The sequence below is a fragment of the Diabrotica virgifera genome, chromosome 4 (assembly GCF_917563875.1).
Source record: "Diabrotica virgifera virgifera chromosome 4, PGI_DIABVI_V3a".
NCBI classification, from domain to species: Eukaryota; Metazoa; Arthropoda; class Insecta; order Coleoptera; family Chrysomelidae; genus Diabrotica; species Diabrotica virgifera.
This window is the reverse complement of record NC_065446.1, coordinates 160,227,460-160,242,245: the sequence shown is the minus strand read 5'-3', so window position 1 is coordinate 160,242,245 and position 14,786 is coordinate 160,227,460. Positions and strand designations below refer to the sequence as shown.

The window sequence follows — 14,786 nt, the reverse complement described above, 5'->3', positions numbered from 1 at the left end:
ATATTTCTGAATTTTATCCATCAAATTACTTAGCTTCTCATAGAACTCTGTCTTGGTTTCTAGGTCTTTTTCTTCAGTGGGGGCATGTGCATTAATGATGCTAATTTTTCTGTACTTTCCTCTTATTCTTAAATAACATATTCTATCTGATATTGCTTGGAAGTCTATAACTAATTTACTTATTTTTTCTGTCACCATAAATCCAACTCCAAAATATCTGTTTGTCCCGCCACTCTTAAAAAAGGTTCTTTTTCCTATTTTGACTATTTCAGTTCCCAACTGTTTTGTTTCTTGTAAGGCCAGGATGTCTACTTTGTAATTCTCCATAATATTATCTAAATTTTTTAAGGCACCCTCTTCGTACGTACTTCGTACATTCCAGGTTCCAATTTTTATTATTTCCTCATGTTTTTCTTTATTTGTATCGTTTTTTCCCTCATTTTCCAAAGTCGTTATTCCTTTTTTTGCCATGTCAATACCATATTTCAGCCGCTGTTCTTCGTTTATTAGTTTTTTGAATTTTCTATCAGCTGTTCTCTCTCCTCGTCCCATATCCAGATTTTGCCATTTACTATTAATTTCTTGTAGCCGATTTTCGTTTGCTTACCTTTGCTTCTTTCTTCCTTTGCTATTTTAGTTATTTCCTTTTGTATTTCTTTTTCTTTCGATGTCAAATCGTTGTTTATATAGATACGGTCTTTATGCTGTTTTAGTTTACTTTTCTTGTTTAGGATTTCCATTTTATCCGTGAAAGTTTCTGTCTCTATCGCGCATACTGTTTCTCCTATTTTTGTTGCACTTCTTAGTTTTATTTGTGTTTGCAACTCTTGGGCTATGAAATTTTCCATTTCTTCTTTTAATTTCTTATCATCATTTGTTTGTACTTTCAACCCAGTTACGATCAAGCTTTTCTTTTTGCTAAATTTCTCCAGTTGCTCCATTCTTTCATGTAGCAATTTTACTTCTTTTTTTAGTTTTTGATTCTCTACTTTTACATCCATTAACTCTTTATTGGTTTGTTGTTGTTCTTTTCTTATTTGTTTTATTTCCTGAAGCATTTCATCATTTTTATTCATGAGCTCTCTCATCATCGTAATCATAACATTTTCCATGTCTTCATTTTTTTCGTTGCCTGCTTTGCTTGGTGACCGTTTTGTAATTTTACTTCTATTAAAACAATCATCCAAGTTTTCTCTTTTGCGTTTCGTTTCGTCATCGGTTTCACTTCCTGTGTCATTATCCTTTCTTTCCATTTTCTAAAAGTGCCCCGCTAAATGTTACAATTAGAAAAATCTGTATAGAATACAATATAAAATATAAGGTTAGTTTAAAAAATAAACCTATATTAGACACAATCTATAAACTTAATTTAGAAATTAACTTTAAGCCAGTTCGTAATCACCGTAAAAATTAAAATTATTGATTTTTAATTCTCGCACTATTTTAGATTTATTTTATAAGTCCGACTCTGCACTGCGAAAATAAATCAAGTCTGCTTGACCCATCAAAACTTGAATTTCTTATCAGTGGTTTTATTTTATTTATATTGTTCGAATAATTATTGGCATCTAAAATACCTGTTTACAGTAAATAATGGAGAGATCTTACTTTTTCGATGCTTTGGACGATTTATTTTCACTCACTAGTGCACTTGTACTTTTATTTACACACTGTGTTAACTTGGCGATTTATCTATTCGTAATTCCAATGGAAATTGGATTATTCACGGAACAGACGTTAATCAACCTCACAATTTGCCTACCAGGACCGTTCTCCTCACTGACTTGACGACATTTCGCGTGTACCTAACTTTTTTATTTGCGTACACGTTAGCGTATAGCGTGTTTATGGCGCTCTCTGAACGAACTGAAATATAAAACGTCTCTTGGTTTCGTTTTGCATCGCAGTTATAATAATAGTCTCACCGTTTTATACCGCTAGCGTTGCTTTGAGATTATAGCAGGGTAGTCTGCTATATCTAGGGCATACGGTATACAAGGAAGGTAACGGGGCCGGTGCTACGCTTCAGCCGCCTATTATTACTCCTGGTTTTACCCAAAGTACTCATTTTATTCAGGCCGAGTCGACCTAGGGCCTATAGACATTTTTAAAAATGTAGATGTTCTCGCCGGTCACTCGCCGATACGAGTCAGACATTCTACCTCCGGAGTTACTCCTTCCCGCGAAATTATTATTTTCAAAAATACCTATTAGTTTTCTCAGGACTCAAAAAAATTTATGCATTTAAAAGCATTAGTCCGAAATTTTGCGCATGCGGCATACGCTCTTAGAGATATTCTCTACAGTTGTATTTGTTTTTGTTCCTGTTTTCTATATTTGTTGGTAATTTTTCTTTGTAAAAAATGTTTATGGTTTGTTTGTATTTTAGGTTGCCTCCAGGAGAACACATTGAAAATTATGGAAACAACTGAACCTTATTTTCCCAAAGAAACATGTAGCAGTAGAAACAATGAAGGAACAACATTAAATACAAATATGAAACTTCAGACTGGAAGAAAACCTTATGAGTGCGAAATTTGTTTTAAACAGTTTACTACAAAATATAAATTAAAAACACATTTGAGAGTGCACTCCGGAGAAAGACCGTACACGTGCGAAATTTGTTTTAAGCAGTTTAATGAAGAAAGTAATTTGAAAGCACATATGAGAGTTCACACTGGAGAAAAACCTCATAAGTGCGATATTTGTTGTAAGCGGTTTAGTCAAGCAGGTACTTTGAAATCACATTTGAGAACGCACACGGGAGAAAAACCTTACAAGTGCAAAATTTGTTTAAAGCAGTTTAGTGAAAACAGTACTTTAAAAGGACATTTGAGATCCCACAGTGGAGAAAAACCTTATAAGTGTGAAATTTGTTTTAAAGGGTTTTGTCAACTAGGACATATGAAACTACATATGAGATTGCACACTGGAAAAAATATATACAAGTGCGAAATTTGTTTTAAGCAGTTTTCTCAAAAGAGTCATTTAACTGAACACATGAAAGTTCACACTGGAGAACAACTGTATAAGTGTGAAATTTGTTTTAAAAAGTTTACTGCAAGAAGTGATCTGAAAAGACATTTGAGAATGCACACTGGAGAAAAGCCGTACAAGTGTGAAATTTGTTTGATGCAGTTTTCCCAGAACGGTCATTTGAAAAGACATTTGAGAATGCACACTGAAGGTAAAGCTTACGAGTGTGAAATTTGTTTGATGCAGTTTTTCCAGAAGAGTCATTTGAAAAGACATTTGAAAATGCACACTGGAGAGAAACTGTATAAGTGTGAAATTTGCTTAAAGGAGTTTAGTCAAACGTATGGTTTGAAATCACATTTAAACCACGCACACTAGTGAAATAGCTCATTTGAAAAACAAAATTCATGAAAACTATGGCACACTTGTAAAAGTGTTATATTCAGGAAAGTGTGTCAAGGTCTGCGCTCTTTAGATCGAATCGGTCGGCAACGGAACGGACGCTACAGCCCAGAATAGTCTAAGAGCTGGGAGCGGATTTTGTGCGTGATAAGTAATATGGAAAAACTATACGGGGATATGTTGAATTAGTTGTGTACATGACTTTCACCAACGGCCGGAAACCAGAGTGGGGGCCGAAGGTAGTTATAAGGGGTCAAAGTCACGGTTTTTATTATTTTTTTTATGACGCTCATGATCGAGATAGTGCACCAAAATTTGGGAATAAGTAGGTCATGACGTACCTAAGTAAAATCTCTAGGGGCGCAACGCTATGTGGCCGACAAAGGGGTGGGGGTAGGGGTGAATATAAAAAATATAAGGGGTTTTTTGCGACGTTCGTGATTAAGATAGTGCACCAACATTTGGGTATAAGTAGACATGACATAAATAAGTAAAATCCCCAGAGCCGGAAACCAGAGTGGTAGAGGAAGGTAGTTATAAGGGGTCAAAGTCCCGTTTTTAATTATTTTTTTTGTGACGCTCATGATCGAGATAGTGCACCAAAATTTGGGAATAAGTAGCTAAGTAAAATGTCTAGGGGCGCAACACTGCGTGGCCGACAAAGGGGTGTGGGTAGGGGTGAATATAAAACAAATAAAGGTTTTTTTGCGACTTTCGTGATTGAGATAGTGCACCAAAATTTGGGAATAAGTAGACCATGACATAAATAAGGAAAATCCCCAGAGCTGAAAACCAGAGTGGGGGAGGAAGGTAGTTATAAGGGGCCAAAGTCCCGTTTTTTAATATTTTTTTTGTGGCGCTCATGATGGAGATAGTGCACCAAAATTTGGGAATAAGTAGGTCATGACGTACCTAAGTAAAATCTCTAGGGGCGCAACGCTATGTGGCCGACAAAGGGGTGGGGGTAGGGGTGAATATAAAAAATATAAGGGGTTTTTTGCGACGTTCGTGATTAAGATAGTGCACCAACATTTGGGTATAAGTAGACATGACATAAATAAGTAAAATCCCCAGAGCCGGAAACCAGAGTGGTAGAGGAAGGTAGTTATAAGGGGTCAAAGTCCCGTTTTTAATTATTTTTTTTGTGACGCTCATGATCGAGATAGTGCACCAAAATTTGGGAATAAGTAGGTAATGACGTACCTAAGTAAAATGTCTAGGGGCGCAACACTGCGTGGCCGACAAAGGGGTGTGGGTAGGGGTGAATATAAAACAAATAAAGGTTTTTTTGCGACTTTCGTGATTGAGATAGTGCACCAAAATTTGGGAATAAGTAGACCATGACATAAATAAGGAAAATCCCCAGAGCTGAAAACCAGAGTGGGGGAGGAAGGTAGTTATAAGGGGCCAAAGTCCCGTTTTTTAATATTTTTTTTGTGGCGCTCATGATGGAGATAGTGCACCAAAATTTGGGAATAAGTAGGTCATGACGTACCTAAGTAAAATCTCTAGGGGCGCAACGCTATGTGGCCGACAAAGGGGTGGGGGTAGGGGTGAATATAAAAAATATAAGGGGTTTTTTGCGACGTTCGTGATTAAGATAGTGCACCAACATTTGGGTATAAGTAGACATGACATAAATAAGTAAAATCCCCAGAGCCGGAAACCAGAGTGGTAGAGGAAGGTAGTTATAAGGGGTCAAAGTCCCGTTTTTAATTATTTTTTTTGTGACGCTCATGATCGAGATAGTGCACCAAAATTTGGGAATAAGTAGGTAATGACGTACCTAAGTAAAATGTCTAGGGGCGCAACACTGCGTGGCCGACAAAGGGGTGTGGGTAGGGGTGAATATAAAACAAATAAAGGTTTTTTTGCGACTTTCGTGATTGAGATAGTGCACCAAAATTTGGGAATAAGTAGACCATGACATAAATAAGGAAAATCCCCAGAGCTGAAAACCAGAGTGGGGGAGGAAGGTAGTTATAAGGGGCCAAAGTCCCGTTTTTTAATATTTTTTTTGTGGCGCTCATGATGGAGATAGTGCACCAAAATTTGGGAGTAAGTAGGTCATGACGTAACTAAGTAAAATCTCCAGGGGCGGAACGCTGCTTGGGGTACAAAGGGGTGGTAGGCAGGGGTAAGTATAAAAATATATGGAGATTTTTTTGCCGTTCGAGATCGAGATATTGCACCAAAATTTGGGAGTAAGTAGGTCATGACATTACTAAGTAAAATTTCCAGGGGCGTAACGCTGCGTGGGGGACAAATGTTGTACCGGGCCACAAAAAAAAATAATATACACTGCGACTTTCACCCCTTAAAACTACCCTCATCCCCAACTCTGGTTTCCGGCTCTGGGGATTTTACTTAGCTAAGTAATGGTCTACTTATTTCCAAATTTTGGTGCACTATCTCAATCTAGCACGTCGCAAAAAACCCCTTATATTTTTTATATTCACACCTACCCCCCACCCCTTTATCGGCAACGCAGCGTTCCACCACTGGAGATTATAATTAGTTACCTCATATCCTACTTATTCCCAAATTTTGGTACACTATCTCTATCATGAGCGTCACAAAAAAATAATAAAAACGGCGACTTTGACCCCTTATAACCACCCTCGTCCCCCACCTCAGGTTTCCCGCTCTGAGGATTTTACTTAGTTATGTCATGGTCTACTTATTCCCAAATTTTGGTGCACTCTCTCAATCACGAACGTCGCAAAAAACCTCATATATTTTTTGTATTCACCCCTGCCCCACCCCTTTGTTGGCCACGCAGCGTGCCACCCCTGGAGATTTTACTTAGTTACGTCATGACCTACTTATTCCCAAACTTTGGTGTACTATCTCGATCATGAATATCACAAAAAAAAATAATAAAAACGGCGAATTTGACCCTTATAACTACCCTCAATGTGGAGAAATAGGTGATGCTGAACATATGATTTTAAATTGCCCTCTAATACAAATAAATATAAAATAAATATTTACAGTTGTAAAAATATAACACACCCAATAAATTTAACATATATATTATCACAAATTAATAATACAGAATTAATTGCAATTATTTATAGAACATATTAAAAATATAAAAATCAAATTATAAACTAACCAATGTAAAGACTGAAATTAAAATCTATTATAATATATAAATAAACCTGTGTTTTTGCCTGATGTGGTATTTCCACTGACCAGTGGTCATTCCTTATAAAGTATGTAGAATAAGTAGGATAAAAAATGTTAAGTAGATAGGTATAGAAAAATATATTGTAAAATAAATGAGCAAAATTGGTGAATCGGCGAATGAGCCTTGAAGGGCCCGTAGTCATACAACTCCAAAGAAAAAAAAAAAAAAAAACTACCCTTGTCCCCCACTCTGGTTTCCGGCTCTGGGGATTTTACTTACTACTGTCATGATCTACTAATTCCCAAATTTTGGTCCACTATCTCAATCACGAACGTCGCAAAAAACCCTTTATTTTTATATTCACCCCTACCCCCACCCCTTTGTCGGCCACGCAGCGTTTCGATCCTAGAGATTTTACTTAGTTACGTCATGACCTACTTTTTCCCAAATTTTGGTGCACTATCTCGATCATAAGCGTCACAAAAAAAAATAATAAAAACCGCGACTTTGACCCCTTACTACCCTCGGCCCCCACTCTGGTTTCCGGCCGTTTGTGAAAGTCATGTACACAACTAATTCAACATATCCCCGTATAGTTTTTCCATATTACTTATCACGCACAAAATCCGCTTCTATCACTCCGACTAGAATTAAATGCCTAAGCGCGCATTTATCGGCAACACTCCGGCAAAATCCTGCCAGCTCAGTCAGTATATTTACTATTTACATATTTCAGAGATGGTTCCAAAAATTATTATTGTTAGTTTGTTGTATTGTTAATTTGCACGGAAGAGAAACAACAAAGTAAAATTTTAAACAGAAAGTTGTAATAAATAAATGGGTGGATGGAATTTCTAAAAAAAAGAAAAACGGAGAATGAATTTTGCTACTTTATTTCCGGATTTCAATCAATAATTCGCGAACTCAATCGACTATAGGTGGCAGTGCATTTGCATGAAAATGGCCGTTGTATGTGGGATAACATATTTTGATATAATTAATATTGTTATTGATGTAATCAATTTATATAAATAAGTTATTCATTAAATGAACACACCCGACAAGCATTCAATTGACGTTGATACATGTTAACGGATTAGGTCTACATCCCGCGTATGAAAAAAAAGTTGATTAATAGCAAGCTGAAAATTTGTTAATAGCTTAAGGATGTCTAGTCGGACAAACTTTGATATATGGGAACACTGGAACAGGGGAAGTTTTAATTGTGGAACAGGTTAAAAATTTGGAACGGTCAGACCACGAAAACGGCACATGTATTTTGTCCGACAGAACAGACTTAAACTCTCCGAACAGAGATTAAACTCTCATGCAAAAATCAGACTGCTATTTATCAGCAAATGTACGTTTTAATGAGTGGAGCATGTAGAATATATGTCAAATGACAGGAATTATGACTTTGTCGGACAAAATAAATGTGCCGTTTTTGTGGTCTGACCGTTCCAAATTTTTAACCTGTTCCACAATTAAAACTGCCCCTTTTCCAGTGTTCCCATATATCAAAGTTTATCCGAATAGACACCCTTAAGCTATTAACAAATTTTCAGCTTGCTATTAATCAACTTTTTTTTCATACGCGGGATCCAGACCTAGATGATTTGTTTACATTTTCATCCCAATTCCTCTAGTTCCAAATAGGCGGCAGCACCCTCGCTTGAGTTCGCGAATACCTTAACTTATTGTTTTTTTTTACCATTATGTGCATGCATATTATGTTTTACCCACTGTATTTATTATGAAGCAAATAAAAAAATATAACGACCCTTTTTTTAATCTAAATCCAATATAGAAACAAATTACTTAGAACTATCTACTAATATACCTACTGTGGTAAGAAGCCATATCTTAATATGTATGTCCACATTTGTGCAAAATTGAGTTATTAATATCACTATGTTCATCTTAGCGAGAACTACAAGATGGTATAACTTGATAGGTCAAATTCCTGATAATAACGAAGATAAAAGGTATAGACCAGGACGGATCTGTCTTGAGGTGGATGTGAGAGGTGGCATTCGGATTTTTGCAGATAAAGTTAGGTGAGAACTTCAATAATTATAATTGACCTATGCTCCTTCTCAAATATGCCCGGAAGATTAATAAAAAAATTAAAATATTTAAAAATTTCGAAAAACATCGATGTTTTTCTAATTTCTTTGCTTATAACTTTAAAACGATTTATTTTGGAACAAAGTCGCAGGGAAATAAAATAAAGATAATTGATCTTTGTATGATATGCCACCAGTTAAAAATGTCTTTAAATTATTACCCTTTCTGCAAAATAGCAATAAATACAAAATAAGGGGGCAAAATAAGTCTGCTTTTATTCAATGTTTTTCAACCACTTTATTGTTGCACTTAGAACCTTCGTAGTTCGTTTAGAAAATTCTCACAGCATACTTAAAACGTCCACCAAATTTCATTAAAATCGACTTAATAGTTTTTGCTTAATAATGTTGCAATCTAATTTTTTTTTTAAAGTTCAAATTTTTTAAAAACTTTCTGAACAAAAAGTACACTACTAAAGATTTGCAAAAATTTTTACATATAAAGAGGCGCTTTACCTATCTAATACACTTTACAGAATTAAAATCTGATTATTTAAGCGGTCTCAGCACTCTTTTAAAATTATAAACAATTTTTTGGCTTATAAACAAATACAGTGAGGACGTTATTTGAGTTGGAATAAATTCATTTTCTTGAGAATGGATGACTCTGGACATAAATCCCGAAACAGTTCGATTTTTATTTTTAAATTATAAGTTTTTGGCATATATATCATTAGCCCAATAAATGACCGTTTTGGAGTGTAATTTCCAGGGGCAACTCCGAATTGCATGAAAATTTGGATTTAGGTTCTACTTACCCTTAACTTCAAAGTTGAATTTGTGCCGTTGGTTGCTTTTACTTGGGGGTGACATTTACCCCTTCTCGGGGGGTGAAAAACGCGTGTTTAAAATAAGGCTGGAAATGGATAAATTTAACTATTTTAAGCACCTTTTGTTCCATAAAGTTTTTTACGTAAGTCAATACTTTTCGAGTTATTCGCGATTTAAAATGTTGATTTTTCGACAAAAAAAACTACGTTTTCACACCGTTTTTCCCAAATAACTCAAAAAGTAAATATTTTATCGAAAAACATATTTTAGCAAAAGTGTAGCCTATAAAAAAACGAAAAAAATGATGTACAAGTAAAGTCTACAAATGAAGTAGAAGCAAAGTTGTAGCTCATGAAAAATACGTTCTTATTCGTCTAATTCCAAATCGAATAATTCAACGCGAAATCACCGAAGAAAGAAGCGTTTTTCGAGAAAACCTTATTAACATTTTTAAATTATCGAAAAAAAGCTTATTACTTGTTTTTTACAAAAGTTTACAGCGTCAAAAATAAACGAGTTACACTGAAAAAAAAAGTTGGCCCCTTTTTTTTGGTAACAAAAATCGTGAAAACCTCCCTCTATTTAGCACCCTAAATGAAATTAATCGTTTGGCTTTACCATCTATTTTAACTGTATGTGTATTGTTTATATGATCTGTAAGTTTGATTGGTTTGAAGTGCTTATTTTTGAAAACATATGGTTTTATAGTAAAAAAAAATTTTTGAAAAATTTCATTTTTTCAAAATAACTTAAAAAGTATTAGTGATAAGAAAAATATTAAAGAGTAAAAAAATGTAGGTTTTGCTATTATAAATATGCTAGTTTCATTTCGTTTCTCCGTAAGACAAAAATTGGTTAAGATATGGCTGTTCAAAATTTGCATACACTCGTGATTAGTGACCCATTCAAGCTTTTTCAATTATAACCCTTTCAAAAATAAACACTTTAAACCAGTGAGACTGACAGATCATATAAAAAATAGATAGTTATATAAATTGTTTGTAAAGCGGTAGCGATTAATTTCATCCCACATAACAATGATGTTCGCATCATGTTCTAAGCATATACTACCAACATTCGTCGGAGTATATTCTTTTTAGTATATGTGTAGTACAAGCATAGCATCTACCTTAAAAAACATTCTAAATTTCATGTTTTTTGCATATACTTCAAAGTATATTCTCGTACCGAATATACTAAGTATATTCGTGTACGTAGGATCTCGGAATATTCGTAAAAGTTTATTCTTAGAATATACCTTTATCGAATATTCTTAGCACATACTTATAAGTACATTCTTAACACATACTTATAAGTAGATACTTTTAAAATATCTTAAAAATAATTTGTATGTATAGGAAGTATAATATTAGCCTTATAGATTATCAACTTCGTTATTTTTTAGAATACATAATTAATAAAATTTATGTATGTAGGTAGTATTGGACGAATTTCATTTCAAAATTGTTGTAGGGTAAAAAAGTTTAAACATTAATTGTATTAATGTTTACATAGATACTATTAAAAATTCGTTTTCATAATTGAAATGACTTTACCATTTCGAGTTTATCATGAATCATTAGTATTTTTACATCCTTGGAATTTGAATTTAGGTACATTCAATTCAATAGGCCATTTCGCAGAACCAAAACGTGCCAAACTGCACAACCAAAGCAACCAAAGGCTTTGGCGTTGCCAACCGTCGAGTAAGCTTTTTCCGTCAGCTTACCTTAAAAATTCCCACTTTTATAAAAAAAAACTTCCCTCCTGTTTACAAAATCTGAGAAGATATGTTGAATTATTTTCAAATATTTTGATTTTTTCTTAATATTTTACAATTTGGACTGGAACAATAATTCCCTTTTGAGTTAACTTTTTCCCTTTAATCACCTTTTCTGTTGAAAATTCCCGCAAAAAGGGAAATTTCTATCCGTTTGGCAACACTGACCACCGATTTTGTTATTCCACAACATTCATAACCCCCCCCCCCCCATCATATTCAGACCATTTCTATTCTTACCTGAATGGATCAGGGATAGGAAAAAACCGTAAAATGAAAACAGGCATTATTTCATTATTTGTATCATCTATGGATCTATGCAGGCAGTGTTAAGGATGAAAGCGAATGATGTAGTACTAGGACTAAAGAACATACATAATCTGTTTATTTTGTTTGCGGTGCTTCAAAATACATATAATCTATTTTGATAACTCAATATTACTTAAATAGGTAAGTACATATAAGTATTATATAAATTTTAGTTACTTATTATGCATAGTTTAGTTTAGCTAAATATTATATAATGATTTATATAAATAACTAAAATTTATAAATATGTACTTACTTTTTAAGTAATATTGTAGAATGTAGGTACTAACTACATTCTCATTTGCAATTAAAATATGTAAATAGATATTTGGTAGAACCAGTAGAACCTAAGATGAGATTAGGTGATGCTGAAAACATACTTCTAAGCAATATAGCAGTTGATAGCACTTTCTTAGAATATGTATTCTTAAAAATATAATATTCTTCCCATACAAAGATGTGCGGTAGTACGTTCTTAGTATATAAATAGAAGGTTTATAGCACTTCCTTGGAATATTCTAAAAAGTACCTTCTTGGTATAAACTAAAAAGATGTGCGGTAGTATGTTCTAAGTATACACATAGAAGGTTTATAGCACATCCTTGGAATGTTCTAAAAAGAACATTCTTGGTATATACTGAAAAGAAGTGCGGTAGTACATTCTAAGTATATACATAGAACGTTTAAGTACTGTAATGTAGTATATACTCAGTATCTGCTCTGCACATTCCCAATGGTAATTACGCACATTCTCAGTATATACTTTTTCTGAAAAGTATGTTCTATGAATCTACTAAGAACATGAAATTGTTATGTGGGATTTGGGGAGCTAAACACGGCGAGATTTTCATGATTTTTTACAAAAAAAAAAAGAGGGCCAACATTATTTTGAGCGTAACTTGCTTATTTTTAATGGCTAAAACTTTTATTACCAATTAAAACAAAACTTTTTATAAACACTTTAAAAAAGTTTAAATGGGTTTTTTCCGAAAAGTGCTTAATTTTTCGGTGATTTCACCTTGAAATATTCGATTTGAAATTAGACGAATAAGAACGTATTTTTCAAGAGCTACAACTTTGTTTTTATTTGATTGATAGACTTTACTGAAACACCATTTTTTTGGGTGTTTTATAAGCTACACTTTCAGTAATGATATTTTTTTCGATAAAATATTTACTTTTTGAGTTATTTGCGAAAAACCGTCTGAAAACGTAGTTTTTTTGTCGAAGAATCAACATTTTCAATGGCAAATAACTCGAAAAGTATTGACTTACGTAAAAAACTCTATAGAACAAAAGTTGCTTAAAATCAGTCAATTTATCCATTTCCGGTCTTATCTTGAACGTATGTTTTTTCACCCCCGAGAAGGGGTGACTGTCACCCCCCAAGTAAAAGCAACCAACGGCACAATTTCAACTTTGAAGTGAAGGGTAAGTAGAGCCTAAATCCAAATTTTCATGCAATTCGGAGTTGCCCCTGAAAATTACACGGTATCGCCGAATTTCCCGTTCATTTACTGGGCTACATAGTATTGATGTCATTAATCTGGGTGTGATGACGTAATCGATGATTTTTTAAATGAGAATAACGTCGTGTGATAGCTCATTCAAAAGGTTATTCAATTCTCTAAATACAAAATAAAAAAAAGTTTTTTTTGGCGAATAACGATTGTTTTTCGCTTAAATTCAATATTAAAGCTGCCAACCACCTACTTCTTTTCAGTTTGAACATTTAATTTAACCGAAAAGCAATCTTTATTTTTTAAAACAATATTTTTTCTGTTTTCTGACAGGAGTAACATGTATTTTACATTAAATACATTACATACATTCTTCTTTTTGACTCAATTAATTTAATTTAAAAAAAAATTTTGGGCACCCTGTATAAATAATTTTGTTAATGTTTGTATTAGTGAATATATAATTTAATTATCTTTCGAATGAGCTATCATACTACCTATATTCTCATTTAAAAAATGGCTGATTACACGTCATTACGCCCAGATGGATGACGTCACTAGGATGATAAATATGCCAAAAAATTATAATTTAAAAACAAAAATGGACCTGTTTCGGGATTTATCTCCAGAGTCGCCGATTCTCGAGAAAATGAATTTATTCCAATTCAAACGTCCTCACTGTACCGGGTGTCCCAATAAGAATGGCTCTCGGCCATATCTCAGGAACCGTTTATAGTAGAGAGCTTTGAAATAAAAAATGTTATAACAAAAGTTGCCTCAGGAAAAGCCTGGAAATTATTTTCATAATTGTGGGACCACCGCTAGAGGGCGTAATTGAATATCAAAAATTAAAAAATCTAAATTTTACAAAATTTTCCTAATGAAGGGGCACTGGAAATCCGATCGCCGTATTCTTCATAAAATTCTACGCATATTTGATTTGACAAGTTTAGGTCTACCTTTGGAAATAAGAGGTGGGGGTGAGTGGGAACCTTGTTATGAAAAACTGGCTGTGAGTCCGGTTCTGCTTAATCAAATTTTGCAAACTTGGTCTTGTTGAAGACAGATCTTTTTCGTCAATGTAAAAGTTATGATTTCGAACCAACTTACTGAGTAATATGCCAGCTAGAAGGCGTTATTTAATTTTTTTCAGAAATCTAGTGTTCCTTGGAAAATATTAAATACAAACATGCATTTTTAATACCATATTACAAAATTAGCAACAGAATAGCGAAAACCGCATGTTAATCCTTTTTTCTATCTCGAGATATCTTACAAAACGTGTAAATTTAAAAAAATAACTGTTACTGTCACCGGTAAACGAAATAATTCATTAAAAGTAGTGTGCTATGGAAACAACAAAGAAACATTTTCCAGCTGTCAACGTATATTAGGTCTTTTCAACGCTTCTCATTTGTTTCGAGCCTCGTTCATATCTCGTATATTAATATTATACACGGATTATACGGCATATGACAGAGGCTCGAAACAAATGAGAAGCGTTGAAAAGCCCTATTACAAAGAAATAAAAACAACTATTTAGTGATGACATAAACGTTCAAATTTTTGCCCATCATTTTCGTTGCAAACATTTACTCTTTCAAGAGTAGATTGAACAGCAGTCTCAATTTCTGCTCTCGATATGCTTTGAATGGCGTTTAGTATTCTCTGGATAATGTATTCTAGAGTAGTGTATGATGGGCAACAATTTGAATATTTAGGTCGTCACTAAGTAGTTCTTTTTGTTCTGTGTTATATTTAATTTTAATAGTATTGTTGACATCTGGAAAATGTTATTTTGTTTTTTTCCACAGCACACTACTTTTCAT

At 33.8% G+C, this 14,786-nt stretch overlaps 1 protein-coding gene across 1 annotated transcript; it reads left to right on the top strand.

Moving 5' to 3' along the window:
• Positions 1-2,393: 2,393 nt before the first annotated feature.
• Positions 2,394-3,532, top strand: LOC114339125 (zinc finger protein 98-like). Its single transcript, XM_050648459.1, has one exon. The coding sequence runs from the start codon at positions 2,419-2,421 to the stop codon at positions 3,352-3,354; it is 936 nt and encodes a 311-aa protein (XP_050504416.1). The 5' UTR covers positions 2,394-2,418; the 3' UTR covers positions 3,355-3,532.
• The last annotated feature ends 11,254 nt before the right edge of the window (positions 3,533-14,786 follow it).

Bases quoted from the DNA above. Each gene is read 5' to 3' on its own strand.
- LOC114339125 (XM_050648459.1), top strand. From the start codon at position 2,419: ATGGAAACAACTGAACCTTATTTTCCCAAAGAAACATGTAGCAGTAGA.